At 48.8% G+C, this 24,131-nt stretch overlaps 1 protein-coding gene across 2 annotated transcripts; it reads left to right on the forward strand.

Moving 5' to 3' along the window:
• Positions 1 to 369: 369 nt before the first annotated feature.
• On the forward strand, positions 370 to 23,842 carry PGM1 (phosphoglucomutase 1). Of its 2 annotated transcripts, none has more exons than XM_062497908.1 (11): positions 370 to 615; positions 12,327 to 12,489; positions 13,367 to 13,513; positions 14,483 to 14,608; positions 15,132 to 15,322; positions 15,640 to 15,794; positions 16,890 to 17,005; positions 20,165 to 20,300; positions 22,218 to 22,401; positions 22,673 to 22,807; positions 23,753 to 23,842. In XM_062497908.1, the coding sequence occupies exons 1-11, from the start codon at positions 370 to 372 to the stop codon at positions 23,840 to 23,842; spliced, it is 1,689 nt and encodes a 562-aa protein (XP_062353892.1). The 2 variants fall into 2 exon arrangements, with proteins under 2 accessions (XP_062353892.1, XP_062353893.1); XM_062497909.1 differs by lacking the exon at positions 370 to 615 and adding an exon at positions 8,822 to 9,079.
• The last annotated feature ends 289 nt before the right edge of the window (positions 23,843 to 24,131 follow it).

Here is a 24,131-nt window from a genome sequence, read left to right on the forward strand (position 1 = left end):
ACTTGGGGACGTGGGTTAAATGGTAGCCTTGGCAGTGAAGGGGAGCGGTTGAACTTGAAAATCTTGAAGCTCCTTCCTAAACCTAAACCATTCCATGATTCTGTGACCCTGGCTCGGATGGAGCAGCGCACCAGGACACGGAGGTGCTCGGGGCTGCGGTGGGGCAGCATCGGCTGGACCGGAGAGGAGAGGACAGGAGAAGACGAAGCAGGACAGGACAGCACACGGATGCTGTCCCTTCTGGGCTGGTCCCTGCCCGGCGAGGAGCGCGGGCGGTGCCTTTAAGGGGCGGTCGCGGGGCGGTGGCGGCGGCGGGGCCGGGGCGGCCGCGGTCCCCCCCCGGCTCCCGGAACTCTCCCGGCGCCGGCCATGGTGCGGATCGTGACCGTGCAGACCAAGCCCTACGGCGACCAGAAGCCGGGCACCAGCGGGCTGCGCAAGCGAGTGACGGTGTTCCAGAGCAATGCCAACTACACCGAGAACTTCATCCAGAGCATTCTGGCCACCGTGCCGCCCGCGGAGCGCCAGGACGCCACGCTCGTGGTGGGGGGAGACGGCCGCTTCTACATGAGAGACGCCATCCAGCTCATCGTCCGCATCGCCGCCGCCAACGGGGTAAGCACCGAGCGCTCCGGGGCTCCGGGATGCGCTCCCCGCCCTCCTGCCCGCAGCGCCGGCGGAAATCGCTGGCGCTCGGAGTGTCCGCGGCGTGGAAGTAACGCGGTGAGTGACACGCGAGCTGACGGAGCTGGCTTGGGACAGCTCGCGGTCCAGGCAGGAAAACTCCCCCGGCAGCCTCTCCCTGCCTGCGGGAGCCGAGTGGACGTTGGCCGGGGTGGAGGTATGGAAGCAAACACGGCTTTGCTCTAATTCCTTCTTCTTCCTTCTGGCTGTCGTTGGGTTTTCCAGCTAAAACAAACCAGCGGCGCGGCGTGCAGCCGGGGAGGTGTTGGGAGGGAGCAGCGTTCCCTTCCGCAGCGCTGGAATGCATCTCACTGCTGGGGGATTCCTCCGTGGGTTCGTCCTGTTCCTGTCACTCGGTGGCCCAGGAGAACCCCAGCAGGGAATGTGGTGTTGGTGGGGAGAGATAAGCTGAAGTCAAGTTTGCAGAGGGAGGATTTCCCCGACATTTACTCTTTTCCAAATGAAAATTAACCCCTTCTCCTGGGACACCAGCACCAGCAGCAAACATTTTTCCTCATGGACCACGAAGGAGAGAGGGAGGGGCTGATGGTGCTGCTTAACCATTTCACATTCCCAGGTGCCCCAATGCCTGTAAATACCCGACTTCTTAGGAAAAAAATATAATTATTTAGGATTGCTGCCTTCTTAGGGCATAAAGAAGCAAAGAACTCGTTTGGATTCTATTAAAGCCATGTAGCAATTTATCTTATGTGATGTGTGGCAGCTGCTCAACTCTGATTCCATAGCCCAGCATCCCTGGATGCTGCACGCACCTCTGGAAGTGATGGATAGAGCAGCCTTCCCTGATGGAAAAGCAGCAGGCACTGGTTTATTTATTTGTTCTAGGAGGGGTTTGGAGTTGGAATATGCAGCATTCCTGCCTGAGTGCACGCACACAGACGGGATCCCTGTGGATCACTGTGAATAAGCAGAGTGGGAAACTTGTTCCCTGGGATGAAATGTGAGTTTGTGCAGGTTTTTGGATGTGCACCTAGGGCCTGATGGGATGTGGCAGCATTCCAGGCACCGACTTCTCCATCATTTACACTTCAGCTCCATCCCAGAAGCGGAGGCCTGGGGTAGACCCATGCTGGGGTCTGATGAGGTGTTTTGGGAAGCGTGGAGGGCCGGGAATGTCAGGGATCCTCCCCTGGATCGTGCAGTCACTCACGTAGGTGCAGGGCTGAGCTCGTTGCCAGAGCTGCAGCTGCGGGTCCCAAGGGCTGCCCTTGCCGGCAGGAATTTGCCTTGGAGCATTTTGTCCACGTGGATTCTGAATGCTGGGACAGAATTGGCTGTAAAATCAGAAAATGTTCGGGAAAGGCAGGAAAAACGGGAGGTGGAGGAAGGAAATGTGTGGAAGAATGTGTGGGTTAATAAATGAGCAGCAGGTAAAGCCTGGATGAGTAACCAGAGGTACAGCGGGGTGAGCTACAGAGGGCAGAGCCACTGGAAACTTGATTACAGATATTTGCTACATTTTAGAAGCCCCGGCCTAAATAAGAGCAGGAACTGCATTGCTAAACCCAAGAGTAACAAAACTCTCGGGTCCCAAGAAATTAGGTGACTAAAACCAGAGGGTTTCTTTAGCAAATGCAAAGTACTGGTTTTAAATAAATTTTGATGTGTTTGCCTCGTTTTGGAGTGCTTGAGGGATGCTTGGTTTGTGGGGTTTCTCTTTAATTGCAAATAGCAGTTCCCTGGTGGTTACCACAGTGTAGTTAAGTAAGTGTCTTAAAATCCTCTTTCTTCATAGTAAATATGAAGTGACTGGAAGTTCCCTGCCCTTCAAAGAGAAGGATGGACAACTTCATTCATGGTAAGAAAGTGCCCTGCAGAACAGGGACCAGCACATGGAAACTTGTTCTTGCAGTTGTGGGTTTGTCCAAGTGCTGGGACTCAAACATCTCCTGATTCCAGCAGCCAGGTCTGGGGGGAAAACTCAGTGGCCTCATGCTGAGAAAAGCTGAGTAATACTAAGAAAACTGCTGGAAAAGTACACTTCTGGTCCTGAGGATTAAGAGGTGGCTGATGAATGATTTAAAATCATGTGGTGGCAAGATCTGGCTGAATGGTGCTCTCCAGGCACAGGACAGACCTGAGGACCGCAACCAATGATCTTTAATTTTGCAACATAAAAGGAAAGGATGCTAAAATTAGCTTGAATTTTGTCTTCTCATGGAATGGTTAATATGGAACTAAATATTTATTTTTAAGTAGCAACTATTCAGTTTGTAGTCATGAGATTAAAGGGGTGTTTATCTTATTTTAAAGTTTGCATTTCTGTAAGTAAACTGAAATTAAGATTGTTTGCCATTCCCAATTGGCATCCAGTGTAGCCTACCAGCTTTGTTTTGGTCTGTGTGACAGCTTTCCTTGATATAATTCCCACAAGGTGAGTCTGACTCTAATTCCACAAATCAGATCTTCACAGGTCCTGTTGGAGCACCACTGATCAGCAGAATTGTGGCTGTGCAATAATTTTATGTCAAAAAATGACAGAAACTGTAAATCCAGGTGTGGTCATAGAAGCAGCACCAGGCTGATTCAGTGACATTGTCTCCTGCTGTTTCCAAATTTACTGTGCCCTTGCTTCCTTCCTAACTGAACACTTCTCCAAGTGCTGCAAAGTTGCCACCCTCAGGCTGGAAGGTGTTTTGAGTGCCAGGCTGTGCCTTGCATGTTAAATAGTGTCTGCTTTTGTTTTATAGCTGCAGGACAAACAGGGTTTTTATTAGAAATGCTGCCCTCTCCCCCAGGATGTTTGGGTTTGGCTGCTTTAACTTTTCTCCCCCCTCAGTTACCCAGGGAAACCAAGTGTTCAAACCTGTTGCATTTATTTGTCACTGGTCTCCTATGGTAGCTCCCTTTTTCTTTGTGCTGTTCTGCCACAGCTCCCAGACCAGTTCCCACTGAGATCTTCCCTTTGAGTAAAAGCTCCTGGGATTAAAATTATCAAAATAAAGTGCTTTTAAAGAAAATTCTTCCAAAAAGCAACCCCTGTATACCAGGGTTAGATGTGGTGATGCTGGATCCTCCAGGCCTGTAGGAAAAACCCCAATTTCTGACTTATGTTACTGTTTTTCTCAGAGGCAGAAGGGGAAATTGAGATGTGATATCTAAAGTGAGGAAATAAATACCACTTGTAGATATTTCCTGGCTGCAGATGAAGTGGCTTTTAGAAGACAGCAGCTGCAGCAGCTCTCACAGCCTCTTTTTACACCAGCTTAGACTCTTTTTGCCTGTAAAGTTAATTGGCTTATGTCAGTTTACAGTGGAAGGTGATTAAGTGGTCAGGTTGTCCAGTTTCAGTGCCCCTTTGGAATTTTCAACTCTGCACTCATGAAACTCCAGCTCAGAGCAAGAGCTAAGGTGCTTTGCAGTTAATCTCTGCAAATCCAGCAGGCAGAGTTGAAATTCATCCTACCAGGGATTTAGCTGTAATCTCCTGGGACAATGACTCTGCAGGAGCAGACACCTCAGCTGGGGCTGGGCTGGCAGGGCAGAAATGCCTTCCCTTTGTCAGGGCAAAGTTTGGGATAGAGAGCTGGGCTGGAGAGCTGCTATCCATGTGTTATTCCAAATTTGGGCTCACCAGGACTGAGAAATGCATCCTGCCATGACCCTGAGCTGGCCAGAATATTGATTAATGCTTCAGATGAGGAGCTGAAACATATTTTTAGAAATAAATGGAGTTAGCTTAGATATCAGTAAGTTCAAAGAATTCTGAAGTAATAAAAGTGTAACATGTACACTTATAGTACATAGTACAAGTTGCAGAGTTACAAAATAAACAGCAGATGTGGTGTAGAGGGCAAACACAGTTGGCAGGATGACCCAGAGAAACAGCAGTTCTCGATTTTAAAATAAGTTTGTTGTAAGTGAAAATCAGGAAAATAAAACCTCACCAGGAACACCAGTCCTGAGCTGGGGTACCAGCCCTCACAGAGGATCTGGTCTGGGTGTGGGAGATTTCAGCTGGAATGGCTGAGGTCATTCTGTAGGGAAGAAATTCCTCCTGTGAGAGTGCTGGGGCCCTGGCACAGGTTTTCCAGGGCAGCTGTGGCTGCCCCTGGATACCTGAAATTGTCCAAGACCAGGCTGGACAGAGCTTGGAGCCACCTGGGATAGTGAAAGGTGTTTTTTGGGTTCAGGTGCAGATTTCCAAGAGCACTCAGGGTCGGGGGCTCTATCTCAGCAGGCTGGGGCCAGAAATCCCGGAGCATTGAGGAAATCCTGCTGGAATCCCTCACCTTTTCCCTGGTGCAGGGACAGGAGAGCAGAGATAAAATGCAGATTTGGGCATGCTTTGAGGGGCTGGCCGTTGAACAGAAAGTTTCACAATCCTGGTGGCTGCTGTGTGCTTCCCTGGAAAGGAAGGCTCAGCCCCTGCCAGTGGGACAAACCTGGAGATGGGAATTCATTCCCTGCCAGCCCCTGTCTCTGCCACCCAACTTTTCTTTTCAGCTGTGGTAGGAACAGTCTCTTCATTCTGGAGTGATTCATATTTGAGTGCACTTCTGCTGTTGAGATGCTGCCAAATATTTTTTTTTCCCTCTGGAATATCTACAGCAACTTCCAGACTCAGATTTTTAATTAATTCTTAATAGAAACAAAGCGTTTTGCAGTGGGAACAGCACTCCTTGTATGACCAATAACACACTTGCAGTCTATATTTATTTTTCTTGGCCTCCATTTGCCTTGGCATTACCTAATGCCACTGCCAGAAGTGGCTGCCTGCACCAGAGACATCCTTGGCAGAAAGTGCCAGATTTTGGCAGCTGCTTAGTGGGGTTTTCCAGGGCTCTTGGCACTCTCTTATGGCCGATGTGCAGGGACAGCACCATCACTGGAGCTTTCCTGAAGGCAGGATTTAAGGGAATGGGATTCTGCCTTAAAGGAGAGTCACGGATGAAGTGTAAAGTGGTTTTACTCCATTTGCTGCCCTGGATTTCAGGCTGAGTGTCTTCTTGACTGAGCACAAGAAAGGAGCAGAAGGAGATGCCTGTCACCAGCTGCTTGCTGTCAAAAATTCCTTCAAAGCTGGGAAAGGAAGCTTGCAGCTGAATACAGCCCCACAGAGGGGACATTGGCTTTACCTGCCCTCTGAATGGGGACAAAGACCTGGGAGAGGAATGGGAAGGAAAGGAGAAGAAGAGGAGAAGGCACCCTGGGCCTTGGAGAAACCTGACCAAGGGTGTAGCAGGGGATGGGAACAGGGAATTACTGTTCAGTTTGGCCTTTCTACGGTGGGTTCCCCCCACAATTATTTTTCTTGTCTGAATGCCTAAATGTAAAATTGTAGTTACAGGAAGGCTGGGTTTGTGTCAGACTGAGGAGCTGGGAGAGTCTGGCTCTAACCCTATCCCTGGTCCCAGGCTTGGGGAAGACTCCAGATGAAGAAGGCTCCATCTCCCAAAAAAGATGGCCCAGCTCTCTCAGGGAGAGGGGATGGGTAGGGACCACGGAGTTAAGCCAAGGGAGGGACTGTTTTATGAATTTAAGCCCTCTCGGAACAGTCTTGTCTGTCTTTCTATCATTAAATTCAAAAGTTAATTAAGAGTTTTAACTCTGTTCTTGTGTGCGTGAAGTGCAGGGCAGTAAAAGGAGACCTGGCTTAGGAAATATCCCTGTCTGTGCCAGGCTGCCTGTTGAGAGAGGGACATTCCCTCACCAGCCTCCACCTGCCATGAGGAATTAGACATCCAGGAAGCAGGACCACAAGGGAAAGCTCACAGCATTGGGGCTGTTTGCTGTAGCAGAAAGGGCACTCAGAGCCTAATGCCAAAGGATTTTTTTAGCGAGGACTTGCCAGGAAGAGGATTATGATCCCTTTGTTTGCTGTGCCAGCAAGGGAGGTATCCAGTAGATTGTAGGGAAGCACTTACAGCTACAAGGCTAATTATGCACTGGTAGGGCTTACCTGGAGAAAAAGATCCCAAGAACAAGTCAGATCAGCTTCCAGGAGGAGACCTGGGTGTCCTTGATGCAGTTGTGGGGAGGGAGCAGATGGCCTGAGTGACTTTAATGATCAGTCACCTCAGCAAAGGCTCCCAGAGCACGGATCAAATGACCTTTCCCCAGTCCCTGCCCCAAGGCAGAGGTGCTCTGCACCCACCTTTGGTGACATTTTGCACCTCTGAATCATCTGGCACTGTGATCCCCAGCCCCTGACCAGTCCTGCTTGGCCAGTTACTTACTGGTGGTTTAGTTTGTCCCAAACAATGGTGCAGATGTTACAGGAAAACCCTGGGAGCAGGTAAGCACCCAGAGTGGAGTTGGTGTGGCTGTCCCTGTGCCTTTTGTGCATTATTTTATATTTCATTTAATGGAATGTGCTTCATTTTATCTATATAAACATTGCATGAATGACCCTCCTCCCCTGCTTAATTTAGTTTGATTCCTCTGTCTACTCCACGTGCACTGAATTACACACAAATTCCAATCCTCCATAGGCTGTTCCCTGCCAGTAAATCCAAGTGCATCCCGTGTACAGTCACAGGAGCTGGTGGCTGTCCTGTGCCCTCCTCCTGTCACTTAATGCCATGGCATTTCCCAGGGCAGCAAGAAGGGAAAGAGGCCTTTTCCTGCCAGGTGTAATTTTTGGGGCTGGATTTTGGGTTCTCTGCCACTAGAGGGAAACCTAGGCTTTTGCATGGGAGTAAAGAGAGCTGCGAGATGCTGGAATAGTATGGGTGGATAAAACACAAACCAGTTTTGCTCTATATCCCAGGCTCACTGTTGGGATAAAAGATGTGTTGGTTCACACAAATTATCCAACTCCATTTTAATGTGCTGATGGGTAAATCAGAATTTTGGGAAGATGGTCAGTGGTGGCCTTGGCAGGGTAAGGAGTTTAGATTATCCCAGAGGGCTTCTCCAAACTTTATGGTTCTGTGATCTCCTTTGGAAGGAAATACATCAATTATTGGAGCAATGACAGAATCAGCACCACAGGAAAGAGTCCCTGAGCACCTTCAGAGCTGTCACAATTCAGCTGTGTGTACACATCTCCTTTTTCCTGCTTTTAACAGTGGGACAAACAGAATCATTTTCAAGTGCCTGTTTTTTAACTGCTTCAGTAATATCTGTAAATTGTTTCCAGCAGCTCAGGCAGAGGACTCTTGAGTGTTTTTAAAGGGGCTTGGAGGAAAGGCTGATTTTAGAATCATGGAATGGTTTGGGTGGGAAGGGACTCTAAAGCCCATCCTGGTCCCATGGGCAGGGACACCTCCCACTATGCCAGGCTGCTCCAAGCCCTGCTCAACCTGGCCTTGGGCACTTCCATGGATGGGGAGTCCACACATTTCCCTTCCTTCATTTACCTTCCCCATGCTTGGGAAGATGAGATTTCACAGCAGTTTCTGGATATCTGAGTCTCTTCTGTTTGTATTTAGGCTGTCTCACAATCAACAGCATTGCTAAATGCAGTTTTCCCAAGCATTTGATAGTTTTTGTGGGGTTTTTTTGTGGTTTTAATCTGGGTGAGACTTGCTGGGGATCTGATGAGTATTCCCAGCCAAAGACTGACCAGCTGTTCCTGCTGGAAGTTCTCCGTGTGTGTGAGGGAGCTGTGGAAATCAGGTTGTCAGGGCAGGAGACGCATGAGCAAACGGGAGGTAATGGATCTGTTCCCTTCCATTTTAAGAGTGACCTTTAACTCACCAGACTTTGCAAAGTATCTCCAGCAGGATCCTGCTGGAAGTTTGCCCCCAGAGTGAGGCTGGGCCTGGCGCTGCCCTGCAGATCTGGGAAAACTCCGGAGCACATCCCAGCAGGGCTGGGCTGCTCCCACCTCCCTGCCCGAGGGAGATCCACACAGGATTGACCCTGCTGGGCTCCATGGGATGGCTGGGAGCAGTGCCTGTGGCAATCAGGAGGTGACAGAGAAGACAGGAATCCTTTGCCAGCCTCGCAGTGAGGGACAGCAGCGTGGAATTGTGCGTTCTCCCTGACATTGATCCCCCACCGCAAGCGCGAGGACACGGCTTCAGTTACAGAAGGTGCAAGGAGCTATTTTTGGGTGTCCAACAGCTCCCCTGAACTCCTGTCTCATAGGTGGGCCATTGCTGTGTCAAGGCTGGGGGTTGATTTTGGCATATTTGACTTTTCAAATGCATCTGTGTGAAAAGGGGACATGGAGGACGCTCCCCTGCCTCTGCTGACGGTGCCAACAGCTCCTTACAGCGACCAGAGACCGGGAACCAGCGGCTTACGGAGGAAAACCTTTTACTTTGAATCCAAGCTGAACTATTTGCAGAATTTTATCCAGAGTATATTTTTTTCCATAGACCTAAGAGATCGCCAAGGAGCCTCTCTGGTGGTTGGAGGTGATGGGAGGTACCTCAATAAGTCTGCAGTGGAAGTGATTGTCCAAATGACTGCTGCCAACGGGGTTGGTAAATGTTAAAGGGATGAATTCCTGTGGGGTGTGGCTGAGAAATGCAGAAATCCATCAGAGATTAGGCTGTGAAATGTGAAATTTAATTTCCCCAAAGGCTTATTCAACTGCTAATAGTGATGTTTTTTAGGGCAGATCAGTTGGGGAGGACAGAAATTAATGTTTCTTCACTCTTAAGTGTTGCAGTTGGGCAGAGAATACACACGGAGAGAGGAAAATAAATTCTGCCTGGGGTTTGTGTGTTCTTGTTTTGTGCTTTGCCATGCCCCAAGCTGCTGGCACCTGTGGATTTTTCATTTTTTCCATGAAAATATAAACCCCCTGATACTGTTCAGAAATGAAGTAACAGGGAGAGCCACCAGAGTGGCAAAGAAGAAGAAGCACCCATATTTTGCATTTCTCACCAGGTGTAAGTTGTGGCTGTGGGATAAATGCTCAGGGAGCCTTTGAAAATTGATATGAGAGTCAGCAAGTGAGTGACAGCCTTTATAGGGAGCTCAGTTGTGCTGGAATTCTGTGTTTTGGAAGCAGAGCAAGAGGCTTGTGTGTTCGTGGTAGATCATGGCTCATGCAAGGGGCTTTTGTCTTTGGTTAATTCTGCTTTTTAAGAAGAAAAGGCTCTACTGTCTGTCCTGGATCTCTTAGTGCAGCCCAAACTTTGTGCAAAGGGACCTGGATTTTAGGAATTTGACAAAAAACCAGACTGGGACAGTATAATTAATAGTGAATGGGGAAATGGGAGGAGAGAATTTGATTAGTTTATTTTTAAAATCGACCTATTTTCCATCTTGAGGGGGAGGAATCTTCAGGCATTGCAGATGAATGTATTTGAAATCAGTGCATGGGCCGAGCAGAAGAGCTGGAAAATGTGCACAGAGCCAGGCTTGGAGTGCGTGACACCAAGAGAGATCTGCTGGAGAGGGGGAGATCAGGCTCTTCACCAGCTCAGGCTTTTCTCTCCAGCACTGGGGCCAGGTCTGCCTAAATGGGATTTAGGGGGTGGTTTGGGTATTTTCCATGGATTTTTCTCCTCAGTCTAGCTGGTGCCTGTCAGTGTAGTGCTCCTGGTGGCTTGTGCTGTATGTCCTGCACAGAAAGGGTTGCAAGGGTGGGCTGGGGACACCATGGAGCTGCAGCCACCAACTTCCATGGCCTGGAAAAGCTGTTCCCAGCGTTCCTGGGGGGAGGAGGGGCTGCAGGAGGTCCCTGTGTGCATCCTAATGAGGTTTTCAGCAAAACCAGGTTGGAACTATTGCCTGGATGGTTTTGAAGTACTGTAACCCAAACTTGCTGCACAAAGTGGGTCTGTTTTGAGAATTCCATGAAAGGTGTTTCTCCAACATTGCAGCCTGAGGTTTTTCTCATAAGAAATTCCACAGACTCAAAAAGGATTAAGTATAAATCGTTCAGCACATTGTTACACTGAACAACCTTCCCCAGTGCTTACCGTAAAGATTTAGCATTGGATGGGTGGGGAATGGCAACTGAAAACCTCTGGAAGCCAAGGAGGACCCAAATCACAGAGCAGCTCCCACGGAGATTAGTGTTTCTTCCTTTCCTTCCTTGCTGTGGGGAAAAGCTGCAGTTCAGGTGTGCAGGGAGGGCAAAGACAGGGTATTTGATGTGTTCATCCAGTTCTCCTGCAGCTGCTGCCTGCTTTGGCAGGGAAAATCCCTTGTTTTTCCTTCCTCTGCAGCATTCCTGGGGCACTGATGCACAGGGGCGCAGCAGAACGTGACCCTCAGTGGGAAACTGGGGAGCAGGAGGGGAAGTTTTGGAGACGAGCTTCCTGGAGGTCCTGTGAATTCTCAGGGAAATTGAAGCAGCAAGGTTCGGGGGCCAGAATAAAGCACAGGACAAGGTGTGTCTGAAAATTGGGGAAAAACCAGCCCTGTGGAGGTTGGGCTGCTTCAAATGAAACCTGACGTGCAATAAATGAGTGATCAGTGTGTGGGCAAAGTCAGGGCTCCAATATGAGCTGGTGTGGGCAGCTGGAGGCAGGGCTTCACTTTGGGTTTGTAAAGTGCTTTTTCACATTTTGCTGTTATTTGCTGGAGGTGCAGCTCTGCCAGCAGCTGGGCTGTGACAGCTGGACCATGCAATAACTGATGGGCAGCGAGGCTGGGGCTTAGCACCTGGCAGTGCCAGGGGCCAGGAATCACAGCCATGCCGTGCCCTTGGCTCAGCACCCACCATGGCCTGGGAATTCTCCTCTTGATTCCTGCTTCAGCTTGTGATTGAATGAAATCCCTCCTCTTTTCCCAGTCTGTTCTGGGTCTGACCCCCTCAGCTGCTGCAGAGGAGCCTGGTGTGCTTTTAAATGCTGTCACCTCATTTGGGGGCCCTGGAAGGAGCGTGTTCTTCCAGGGAATTATCCACCTCCTGGTTTATGGCCTGGATTCTGAGGTTGGTGTATTGCTCAGCACATTGCTCTGGATCCAATCTCAGTGATATCCCTGGACTGATGGGAAGGAGGTGTTCCGCTTGCTGCGAGGAAGAATTTGCAGCTGCTCCCAGGACGTTCAAGTTTTGCATTCTGTTGGCTTCTCTCTGCCCCATTGTGTGTTTTGAAGGCAAATTTTGAGACCACAGCCAGAGGGAATGCTGGTTTTTTTGTGGTGTTTGATGCCTGTGGAGAGCTCAGCCCTTCAGTACATCAATGTGCAGCATTCATGGAGGAAAATGCTACAACAGAGAGGGTTGGATGCACGGTGGAGAGCTTTGGCAGTGTTTGTAGATGTGGAAGAGATTACACCTGATAAGTCACAGTCCTACTAATTACCAAAGAAGAGAAACAGCCTTGCTCTTAATGGCTTGTGACTAATAAAGATAAGTGTGATAAAAGGGGTGGGCTGGCTGCTCAGAGAGGACCCTTGAGGAGGTAGAGGAGCCCAGAGGAAGAAGGAACAATTCAGAGAGACACAAAGAAGAAGGAAACGAGGAGAGAGAGTTTCTGCAGTAAAAGATGTGCTGTGAGGTCAGTCTGGATCTGATGGAGCTGGAGCCTGCAGTCACAGCTGAGCTGGGTGAAAGCTGGGCTCAGAGTCTGCAGCTGGACCCTACAGCGGGAGCTTGCTGTAGCCAGAGTCAGGATGTAAAGAAGAAGAAACGAGGACCCTTTTCACGTTGTTAAATGAGAGTCTGTCTTGGCTCGTTTCCACATCTGCTGTAGCGGTGCTTTAGCTGCTGGCAGGGTTCGGGATTGCCCTGAGCGAGCTTTTCTCTGCTCCTCCCCTCTCAGATCGGGCGCTTGGTGATCGGGCAGAACGGGATCTTGTCCACGCCCGCCGTGTCCTGCATCATCCGCAAGATCAAAGCCATCGGGGGCATCATCCTCACTGCCAGCCACAACCCCGGCGGGCCCAGCGGGGACTTCGGCATCAAATTCAACATTGCCAATGGAGGTCAGCCACTTGCTCTTGTTGTTTATTATATCCTATTCTTTTTTTTTTTTTTTTTTTTTTTTTTGTGACTTGTTTTGATTGCTGTTTTTGTTGAGCTTTATCTTCTTTTTTTCTGCCAGGGTCAGGATTAAATGTGTGTATTTCTTGTTTGGACTCAGATGTTTATTAATTCTTATCTGTGTTACAGTGAGTTCCACAGCTCTTCAAGCTAACAAGCTAAAAATGGAGATGGTATTTCTGTCCCTACAAGGCCTTTTAAGAATAAATTGTCCAATTAAGAAATGGCACCTATTTTTTTTTTTACTTTTAACCCAATAACCAACCACCTGTGGCCCACAATGTAAACTTTTCTATCCAATTAAAAAATAGCACCCAAACCCATGAAGAAGGACAAACCTCAGCCCTAAGTCCTCCACCTTGCTTTCTCTACATTACTGTATCCTAAAACCTTAAATTCTAAGTTTTTCACCGTGTGATATCACACACTTCTATTCAAACTACACACCCATGATCCCAGTTCTATCATTTAATTTTGGAAGCCTTCCCCATGGCCTCAGGTCAAATGCAGTGTTCCCCTGGGAGTCAGTGCCTGCAAGCACAGAAAGTCTAAAATTCCCAGTGACCAGGGTTCCAACACTATTATTATTATTTTTTTCTTGTGTCCACCCAAGAATCCAAATTCCTGTTCATATCTCAGGAATCAGTGCCCTGAGCTGTGGTTTCACTAATGGAGCAGGTGATGCTCTACTCCCCTCATTCCCTGCTGTTCCTCTCCCTGCACAGTATTCCCAGCCCAGGTCTTTGTTGTATTCCTGAAGTTCCCTCCTCTTGCAGCTGGATTCTTTAACATCTTCCCTTTCCCCATTTCATTTTCCAGGTCCTGCTCCTGAAGCCATCACAGATAAAATTTTCCAGATCAGCAAGAAAATTGAGGAATATGCAATCTGTCCAGACCTCCAGGTGGATTTGGGCACCATTGGGAAGCAGCAGTTTGACTTAGAGAACAAATTTAAGCCATTTACAGGTAAACAAATGTTCTTCCTCTTGGCAAGGTGAGGAATTGTGGTGTTTCTGTGGCCATCCTGACCTCTCCTTCTCACCTCTTGTATAATCCCAGTGAGCACATTGCTCCTGGCATTTGTTTATTTGTTGATTTTGATTTATATGATTTTTTGTCCTACAGAAATTTCTACTTCAGTAGCAAAATCTTGATCCATCAAACTTCCATAAAATCAAAGGGTGTTTTTTCTGCAAGGCAAGCATGTACTTGAAAACAGAAAAATGCAGTTAAAGTGCATTTTCTAATTAAAAATTACAGAGTCTAATCTTTCAACTGATTTTTTTCCCATGGTTTCACTTATAAAAATTGTCCCTGTGAGTGGAAAAACTGTTACACTTCACATGTAGCTTTTGTCAGTCAGCAGTGAAATATTAAAAGAGATTTTAAAAGTACTTTTTAAAAATACTGCAAGTATTTTTTAATCGTCTCCTGGTGCTTGTAATTAACACAGAAATAAATTAAAAGATAATAAAAGTCAGCATTTCTCTCAGTCCCCACTTCTTTTAGTGGGATTTTTATGCTGGATTTTGTTCTTATGTTTGGCTACAAAGGTCCAACTTTTTGAACTATTAAGTTCACACTTCCCATTGACTTTGGTGGAAATTAAAGATCTGATTTTATATTCATATTTCTAAATTTAATTGAAGTGGGATTGAGCCCTCTTGAAGGTAGTCCAGGTAGCCTTAACTGGGAGCAGTTTCCCTTAAGGATTTTGCTGGTCCGCTTGTGACCTGATTAGCAGTGAGAGCCTGTAATTAAATTCCTAATTTAACCCCATAGTTCCTGTCCCTGTTTTGATGCTCTGGGATGTTCAAGGGGCTTGTGCTGAGCCCTGGCCCTTCACTTTGAGGACCCTCAGCACAGCAACAGGACTTGGTTATCACAATTAACCAGGCTGTGAGGGTTGATTCCCTGTCTCCTCCTCTCTTCCAGTGGAAATTGTGGACTCTGTGGAAGCCTATGCCAACATGCTGAGGAATATCTTTGACTTCAATGCCTTGAAGGAGCTGCTCTCAGGGAAGAACCAGCTCAAGATTCGCATCGATGCCATGCACGGGGGTAAAAAGGGCTGGGCTTGGGTCAGGTGTCCTTGGGGATTTGTCACCTACTTCAGACAGGAAGATTTTCTCTGGAATTTATATTGCAAGTTTGGGGTTTGTTTTGTAGCATACTGGATTTTTCTTTTTGGGAGCAAACATTTTATGTCTTGTGTTATTTTCTTTTGCCAAGTGTTGTCTTTTGGGGGTTGGAATGAGCTCATCTTTAAGGTCCCTTCCAACCCAAACCCTTCTAGGATTCTGTGAAATGTTTCTTGCAATCCTGAAATGGTTTGGGTTGGGAGGGACCTTAAAGTTCATCCAGTTCCACCCCTGCCATGGGCAGGGACACCTCCCACTAGCCCAGCTTGCCTCAAGCCCTGTCCAGCATGGCTTGGGACACTTGCAAGGGTGGGGGTGGATTTTGATGTGAGCTCCTAAACCACAAAGCACCTGAAGTGACCCAAACAGAGCAGCCTGAGGTGGGTGGGGCAGAGCTGACTGAGGTCTGAGCCACCTCCTTCCTCTGTGTTTTGCTGAGACAGTTGTGGGCCCTTATGTGAAGAAGATCCTGTGTGAGGAGCTGGGAGCCCCAGCAAACTCAGCTGTGAACTGCACCCCCCTGGAGGACTTTGGGGGCCACCACCCTGACCCCAACCTGACCTACGCTGCTGACCTGGTGCAGACCATGAAGACAGGAGAGTACGACTTTGGAGCTGCCTTTGATGGAGATGGGGTAAAGGAGCTGCTCAGAATTCCCTTTTTTTCCCTCTGACCAGCTCTGGGGACTGAGGTGCACCTTTTTTCTCCCTCTGTCTGTAATCATGAGTGAAGTGAACCACTGGCTGCAGTTTGCCACCAATGAAATAATTGGACACTGTGTCAATAAGCCCAAATTGTACATAAATAACTTTAAAAAAAAAAATCAGGAAGGAGAAACACTATGGAAGCGCAGCCGTGCAACTTTTTCAAAGCTCTGTGTTCATTTCAGAAAACCTCTGGGTTTATGGGCTGGGCAGGGAGCTGAGCTGTGCCTGTGCTGTCTCCCCCCAGGATCGTAACATGATTTTGGGCAAGCACGGTTTCTTCGTGAACCCCTCCGACTCGGTGGCCGTCATCGCCGCCAACATCCTCAGCATCCCGTACTTCCAGCAGACCGGGGTGCGCGGCTTCGCCCGGAGCATGCCCACCAGCGGGGCCCTGGACAGGTGACTGGGCCTCCCCTGGGCCTCCCCTGGGCCTGGGGAGGCCTCCGGGCCTGCCCAGGGCAGGGGATGTCCCTTTCCTTCCCTGGGATTTCACTGCCTTCTGTCTCGTGTTTGGTCCGCTGAGCAGCGCGGCACTGCCAGGGCAGCAGTGAGGTTTAATGGATTCAGCCCTGCCTGGGGACGTGGTATGTTGGAATCTTAAAGCCTGGGAGTTGGGAATTTTCTGTGCTGTCAGGCACTGATCCCAAAAGATCACTGTTTTTGACTTGAGGCCTTGGAGAAGGCTTCCAAATTTGAGGGATGGAGTTGGAATCACAGGCGTGGAGTTAAAGTGTCTAATTTCTCTTAGTGAAGGGTTTAGAATTTGGGGTTTTAGAATAGTTGTGGGACAAGATGGAGGTACTTGGGTGGTGGCTTCTTCTTCCTTCTTGTTCCTTCTTCATGATTTCAGGTAGTTTTTGGTTGGATAGAAAGTACTGCAGTGTGGGTCACAGGTGGTTGGCCATTGGGTCAAAAGTATAAATAATAAAGATGTTAGCTTTTAATTGGATAGTTAAGCTTAAAAGACCTTGTAGCTAGCAGGATACACTGACATCTTTTCACTTTTAGCTTGTTAGCTAGAAGTGCTGCAGAACTCACTGTACTGTAGATGAGAATTAAGAAACAAGTGGGTCAGAACAAGAAAATCCATCTCTGCTGCATTCAATCCTGACTCTGAGTGAAGGCAGAGGAAAAAAAGAAGATAGCCACTAATAATGGCAGAGCTGGGCTGAGCTCTTGGCTCTTTCTCTGCCCTTCAGATAAACCCAAACAAATGGCTCTCCCCACCCTTGTTTTCCTTAAATTTGATAGTGATGCTTTCTTGGTGAAATGCTTTGGGATCTGCAACTTAAAATTGCTTTGAAGAGCTGTGTGTTTGTATCTGTTCTGCAAATGCACATCCCACCCATCTCCCAGCTGTCACACTGGGATGAAATAGAGAGATTGTGCCAAAGCAGTGCCATTCCCTGCTTTCAGTGGCACCCCAGGAGAGCTGCTGATCCCATTTCCCCTGGGAGAATCCAGTGATGTGACTTGGCCTTCTTACCTTGGCAGGGTGGCCCAGGCTACAAAGATAGCTTTGTATGAGACTCCAACAGGCTGGAAGTTCTTTGGAAACTTGATGGATGCAAACAAACTGTCTCTGTGTGGAGAGGAAAGTTTTGGGACTGGTAAGTCAGCATTCCCAATATCACCCATGATGGTGTTGTTCCTCCTCTTAGTTGTTTATTCTTTAGAGCTTGAGATTTATCTTTCACCTACAGCTGTAAATACTTGTAAAATATTAAAATATAAAAAAGGCTTGGAGGAATTAGTGTGGAAATGAACACAATGCTAAAGATTTTGTGAGGTAGGAGCTCCTTCTCCAGTTCTCCAGGAAGGCACGTGGAGATAGGCAGGAAGTTTGGGGGCCTCTTTTGTAGCCCAGTCACTGAGTCTGTGGGGATTAAATGCAATGCTAAATGTATTTTTCAACCCTTGGTGGCCAGGAAAAACTTCTCAATGTTTTCATTTCTGGAAAGAAATACGGTTTGGAGCATGGAGTTTTATTAGGGAAGGTTTCAGGTCACTATTAAATCTCTGAGCTTAATAGGGCCCTCATTTTCCTGTTCTGCAAACAAGGTATGATTTATAAAGTTTAAACTAACACTTGCCTTTGAACAGCCTAGGTGAGTTACCGAGTAACAAAGTGAACATCACAAGGAATTTACTGGGGGTGTGCAGGGAAGTTGATGGGAGCAGGATTTGCTCCAGGTCAGAGCAGGATGCTCAGGACAATCAGAATTCCCAGGAGGTCTCTGCATTCCCTGAGTTCTCCCTGGCATCTCCCCTGTGGTTTTGTGTCCTGCCTGTGGAAATGGGACTTCCTTGCAGGCAGAGCCCTGAATCAACCCCTAATTCCTGCACACAGGCTGATTTTCATCTGTTCTGAATTCTCCTTGAGATGTTTTTTCTGTCCTCTAAGGATCCCTGGTGGGATATGCAAAGCACAAGGTCCTGAGGGAATTTCTCACTCAAACTCTGTGTGTTCTCATTCCACCCCCCCAGAAAAAAACCTTTTAGCTTGTGTGTGGGTGCCTTAAACCCCCAGACACCTGGAGTGAAGTGCTTTGAGGAGCTGGGATGCACAGGTTGACAGGAAAGAATTACCCCAGCTTTCCTGTGGCTGAGGAAATGGGATCCCAGCTCTGGGGGAGAGCAGGTTGCTGTGGGGCTGAGCTGTCTCCAGGGGCAATATTTTTGCAGTCAGATATTACTCTGATATGTGGAACTTGGATTTGGCTGGGGGTTGGAAGGAAAGGTAAATTTCAGAGAACCTGGTATCTCTGTAGAGAAATCTTGAAGTAAATAATGAGTAAAGAAAGATTCTGGAATTTTGACCTGAGTGATTTCAGCATGTGCTGAGTTTATATCCTTGGCTAATGAGAGATACTGATACTACTGGAGATAAGTAAAACCAAATTCCTGGAGCTGTTGATGGGAGATAATCTCAAATGAGCAGCACCCCAAAACTATTTCCACCTCTGTATGAGCAACAAGCTGAGTTTCTCTCCATCCCCCAGCAGGTAAAGGACTGCCTCCCAAACCAAAGTGATTCCAGTGGCAGCAGGGGCTGAGAGAGAGGTTTGGGATTTTGGCCAGGCAGCAGCACATCCCAGTGGTGGGAGCTGAAGCAGTTTGGGGGAACAGATTGGGAAAGGGCCCCCTACAATGCAAAGGGGTTTGCCCATGTGGCAAATGCACTTAGGAAGGAAAAAATGAATGAAAAGGGGTGAGGAGGGTTATGGTTGATAGGAAGTTAATGAGGAGTTGTTTGGAGCTGGACAGAATGGGAGTGTTGAAGGGAAGGGAGGTGAAGGAGCAGCCAAAAGACCCAGTAAAAATGGAAACAAACTGTGAGGCAGTGGGACTGGAGTCCAGCAGCAATTAGAGTAATGGGACATGACAGAATTCCTGCTTGCTTCCTTGGGTATTTTATTCCAGCAATAAGTTGATACATCACATGGGACTGGTGTTTATTTAGCATTCCTCTCCATCACCTCTGCCCAGCTCCCTCTGCCCTGAGGGACTGTGGGGATAATTTATGGTCACGTCCACAACAGTGGGATTTGTACGAAGCACCACGTAACCCCTGTCCTGCCCCCAGCCCTTTCCCTGAGGATTTCCACTCTGGCACTCCTTCAGAGGCTGGCATGGCAGCTCTGGAGTGCTCCTGGGATTTTTTTAATACCTGTTTGGAGCTTTTCCAGGGTGGGAAAGAGAAAACTTTGCATCTGTGGGGCACAGGATCAAACTGGCGTGCCAGAGGCACCGAGTGTGGGCTGGGGGTGTTCTGGACCATCTGATCCTATTTAATTTGGGGGCTGTGTAAGGTCCAGCACCTCTCAGGTTTCCCAAGGGGTCACTGCTGTGTGATCCCACTGTGCTACCAGGGCAAGGCTGGGCTGGCTCTGGCTGCTTCCTGCTCTCCTTGCAGTTCCAGCTTTGGGGGGAATCCTCAACGAGAGGCAATGGGCACAAACTGAGGCCCAGGAAATTCCACCTGAACATGAGGAAGAACTTCCTCACTGTGTGGGACAGATTGCCCAGAGAGATGTGGAGTCTTCCTCACTGGAGACAGTCAAAAATCCAGACGCAATCCTGGGCCCAGGAATGCCCCTGCCTGAGCAGGGTGGTTGAACCAGACACCCCACTGTGGTCACTTCCAAGCTGAGCCATTCTGGGATTTTGTGAATCCTCCTTTAGCCAAGAGAGGAGCTTTTCCAAAGCCCACTGAGAGCAGGCTGGAGGCTCTCCTGGTCTCCAGGTGGATGGAGCCTCTCCTTGCCCTGCTGTTGACAACCCCATGGCTGGTGCTCCCTGCCCTGCTGCTCCTCTCCCCGTTCTGGGGTAATTTTGGGGTCGTTGGGGATCGGTTCCCCAGGAGGGCTGACATTCCCCTTGGTGCTGGGCCAGGAGCTGATCCCAGGGTGCTCCTTGGCAGACAGGACACAACAGCTGCTGAGGAGTTGATGTCCTCCTTGTTGTTCTCCTTCCCAAGCTGCTCCTTTGCATTTGCCTTTTGTTTTTCATTTGATGCCTTTTTTATTGTGCATTCCCCATTCCTTCATTGAGAACAGAGTTAAGGATGTGTGAACAATGAGTGTATGTGTTAAAAGATGCCAAGCATTTTATTTGAGCTGGAGCAGATGAGATCCTGACCCATTTTAACAGGGATGGAGCTCTGGAAATGCTTCACACTTGTGAGAGGTGCCAATGGGTGGGGGAGAGATGAGGTGGGGTCTGTGGTGTGAGAGGAGTGGGAATTGTCTGTGCTGTGGCTCCCACAGGCTCTGACCACATCCGAGAGAAGGACGGGCTGTGGGCAGTGCTGGCCTGGCTCTCCATCCTGGCTGCCCGCAAGCAGAGCGTGGAGGACATCATGAAGGACCACTGGCAGAAGTATGGCAGGAACTTCTTCACCAGGTGGGGAAAGTGCTCCTGACACCTCCCACTGATGCCTTGGCTTTTAGCTTTTATAGTTTGCAGATTCTCTGCTGCTTGGTGTGTAACTCTGAAACTTCACATTGGGTGTTGGTGAGTTCTCTTCACAGGGCAGTGACAAAACAATTCCTTTCCTAGCCAGAGAATCAAGGACAACCTGCACCCAAAAATCACAAACAACAGCAAAGGGAAGGGGGCAAGGCAGGGGGCTGAGACTTCATAGCCTGGGGCTGTGGTTGGATAATTGACCCCAAAGTGTAGATGAACCAAATCTTAGTGTAAAAACTCCTGACCAGGATCCATCTTGCATTTTATTTGGGTGCAGCCCCAGCCAGGCTCTGGCACTGCCCAAGGTGTTTCATTTCAGTAAATTCCTGATTTATTCCTTTTTCTCTGTCTAGTCTCTGTTCCAGGTCAGCCTTTCCAGGCATCACCATTCCCTGTCCTGGGTCAGAGCAGAGCCCTGATGGCACTGCTGTGTCACTATGGGACTGTTCCTGTCATTCCATTGCTGTTTGTCCTGCAATAATGTCAAACTCCCCGAGCACTTGGGATGCCATGAAATGGGGATTCACCATAACCCTTTGTGATGTCCAGCTTTGGGTTGTTACTCCAGACATAAATCTGGTATTAAAGTCTGGACATTTTATACATGTAAAGCACCCTTTTTTTCCTTTAATTGAGATTTGTTTTTCCTTCAAATTTTTCATTTTTGCCATGAGATCAATACTCTTGAGACCCCCCATCAGAAGTTAATTTGTGATAACTTCAGTGACAGCAGCATCTCATAAAATGGATGCCCAGCCCCATGGCTGTTATTTACCTGGTTGAGTTCCTGTCCAGTCCCCAAATACTCAAATTTAAGCTGCAGTGGACATAGAAGGTAGTAGGGAAGGAATGGGACCCAGCCAGCACACAAGCAGAGGTGGGAACAGGGTGAAAGCATTAGGCAGAAATCTTTCAGCATGGAAGATCTACATGAAAATTCCATCTCAAATTGCCAAGTGGAAGAACTTGCCTTTCCTTTGATTTGGTTTTTTTTTTTTTTTCTTTCCCCCTCCCTCCACTCACTGCAAAGCCAGCATACATCTGAGGCACTGAAACCTGGGGAAAATGCCAAAGTCTAGGATAAAAAGGCAGCCTTTTAGCACTCGAGCTATGTGTGCAGAACACACTGAGCACAGGGGTTAGGTGGCTCAGGCAGCAAACAGAGCAGCACAAATCCTGCTGGCAGCAGGAACATGGATCTGGGATCCTGGAGAGGGTTCCAGCTGCTCTCTGCTCCCTCTCCTACCCAGGCAGGGACATCAAAGCTGGCACTGGATGTTTTCCTGGTGCAATCACAGCTGCAGTTAGCTGTGGGGATGCACTGAGGGTGTTCACTGTAACCATGAGGGAGCTGGTGGGGTGCTGTGGGCAGAACTGCAGGAAATTCTTGGCAGTCAGTTGGATCTTGGCCCTGGCCCTCAGTCTGTGATACTCAGTGTGAGACAGCACTTTGTGCTTTCATCTTCTGGCACCAAATGCCTGTGACAAGCTGTGCTGTATCTCAAGGATCTGTGTGGATGTGGCAGTAGTGGTGCACGTGGGTCCTCCTCTCTTTTCATAAAATCTCACACTGGGTTGGGTTGGGGGGAACCTTAAAGCCCATCCAGTTCCACCCCCTGCCATGGGCAGGAGCACCTTCCATTATCCCAGGCTGCTCCAAGCCCTGTCCAACCTGGATAGGAGATGCAGGGACAGCTTCTCTGGGCCATGTGTTCTGTGTGCCTTTTCTGCCTGTCCTCCCTTCCAGGATGGGAGCAGAGAACACCCCCAGGGCTCAAGAAGGGTGTCCCAAACCATCACAACTCACTGCATCCTCCCCTCCCTGCCCCCTGTGTGTGCTGCTGGCTGCAGGTACGACTACGAGGAGGTGGATGCAGATGCTGCCAACAAGATGATGAAGGATTTGGAGACGGTGATGTTCGACCGCTCCTTCGTGGGGAAGCAGCTGTCGAGTGGGGACAAATCCTACACGGTGGAGAAAGCTGACAACTTCGAGTACAACGACCCCGTGGATGGCAGCGTCTCCAGGAACCAGGTGGGCACAGAACTGGGAGTGCTCTCCCCGTGTCCTGTTTCCATGAGGAGCAGTGGGCTGGGAATGCTGTCAGTCCCTGGCTTGTTTCAAGTTCTCCAGCGTGGGTTAGGAAGGACATTAATCCCTCTAGGAGTGAGGAGAGGTTAACACAGGAGCTTTCTGTGGCTCCATGAAGAGGTGGGATGGTGCAGGTCATGCTAGGATTCATAGAAAACACCTTGGCTACCCACGAGCACAGAGCTGAGGGGCTCTTCCCTCCCGTGTCGAGCAGGGCTTGAGGCTCATCTTCTCCGACGGCTCCCGCATCATCTTCCGGCTGAGCGGCACCGGCAGCGCCGGGGCCACCGTGCGCCTCTACATCGACAGCTACGAGAAGGATGCTCAGAAGATCAACCAAGATCCACAGGTGGGCGCTGCACCTCACTGCTGGATTGCTGCCTGCCACAGCTGAGCTCTTTCTCAGCCCTGCTTTGCTTGGAGCTCTGTGGAGGTGCCAGGAATTTTGGTATCTTTCATCCCAGAATGAATAGGATTATTTTAAAAAAGTTCAGTGTGGAGCAAGTATTCTTGGAAATCCCTTGTAGCTGCCTCAGCCACAGCACAGTTTTTCTGTGCCTGCTTTAAAAAAAATCAATGGGATCACAGGATGTAGCTGTAGCTAAGGTGAGACTGCCCTGATCTGTACAGAGTTCAGTACATGTTCTGCAGCATCATTTGCAGATGCCGCTGAGCTCTTGTAGGCACTGGAGGAAAAGAATCCTCCTCTTGTATTTTAGTTTAGCCTGGATATCAGGAAAGAGTTTTTCACCCAGAAGATGGCTGGACACTGAACAGGCTCTGCAGGGAATGAGCACAGCCCCAAGCCAGAGCTCCAGGAGCGTTTGGACAGTGCTCCTAGGGACAGGGTGGGATTGTTGGGGTGTCTGTGCAGGGCCAGCAGTTGGATTCCATGATCCTTGGGGATCCTTCCAACTCAGGATATTCTCTGATTCTCTATTCCCCAGCAAACACTCTGTGGGCTCTTTGTACCTAATTGCCATAATCGACAAAAAGACTGAAAATCCCCCATTCTGAGAGGGGGAGGAATTTAGGATTTACCTGTCCTGTGCTGACATGAATTTTGGGATACAGCACAGGGAGGGTGGCAGCAGCACCACTGGAGCCTGGGATTTTCTCTGAGCACTGCATCCCTGTCACTGGTCCCAGAGCTCAGGTTGTGAGCTCAAAGCAGCCTTTGGTCAGCAGAGCTGAGCTTTGGGTGTCCTGGGCTGACCTGGGTGTCGAGGGCTGCAGTGTGGGAAGGTTGCATGTGCTGCTGTGCAGTTCTGAGCCCTCTCTTTCCTCCCTGCAGGTGATGTTGGCACCTCTCATTTCCATTGCACTGAAACTTTCCCAGCTCCACGAAAGAACCGGCCGCTCGGGGCCCACCGTCATCACATAGAGCCAGCCTGTGCTGGCGTGTGCACGGGGGCAGGCAGAGCCCCTTCCTGTGTCAAATTGTCACTAAAAGAGGAATATTGATTTTATCCCTGTATTTAAGAACATTGTTTTGCTGCTAAGGATAGCCAATAAACCCCAACCCTCAGCACCCTTGGTCCCTTTTGCTGCCTCTCTTTGTTCCCAGCTCCTTAAACAACCTTTGGGGCAGCATGTGGACTCCTGGCTTTTCCTTAAACAAAAGGTTCTAGGAACAACAGAGACACTAAATTCTTCAATAATTCACAGGCTTG

This window comes from Cinclus cinclus, chromosome 8 (genome assembly GCF_963662255.1).
Source record: "Cinclus cinclus chromosome 8, bCinCin1.1, whole genome shotgun sequence".
NCBI lineage: Eukaryota > Metazoa > Chordata > Aves > Passeriformes > Cinclidae > Cinclus > Cinclus cinclus.

Excerpts from the sequence above, each read along its gene's own strand:
- PGM1 (XM_062497909.1), top strand. The coding sequence starts at position 8,822 with ATGGAGGACGCTCCCCTGCCTCTGCTGACGGTGCCAACAGCTCCTTAC. Across the intron at positions 9,080-12,326 it reads AAATGACTGCTGCCAACGGG|ATCGGGCGCTTGGTGATCGG; the intron begins GTTGGTAAATGT and ends CTCCCCTCTCAG. Across the intron at positions 22,808-23,752 it reads AGATCAACCAAGATCCACAG|GTGATGTTGGCACCTCTCAT; the intron begins GTGGGCGCTGCA and ends TCCTCCCTGCAG.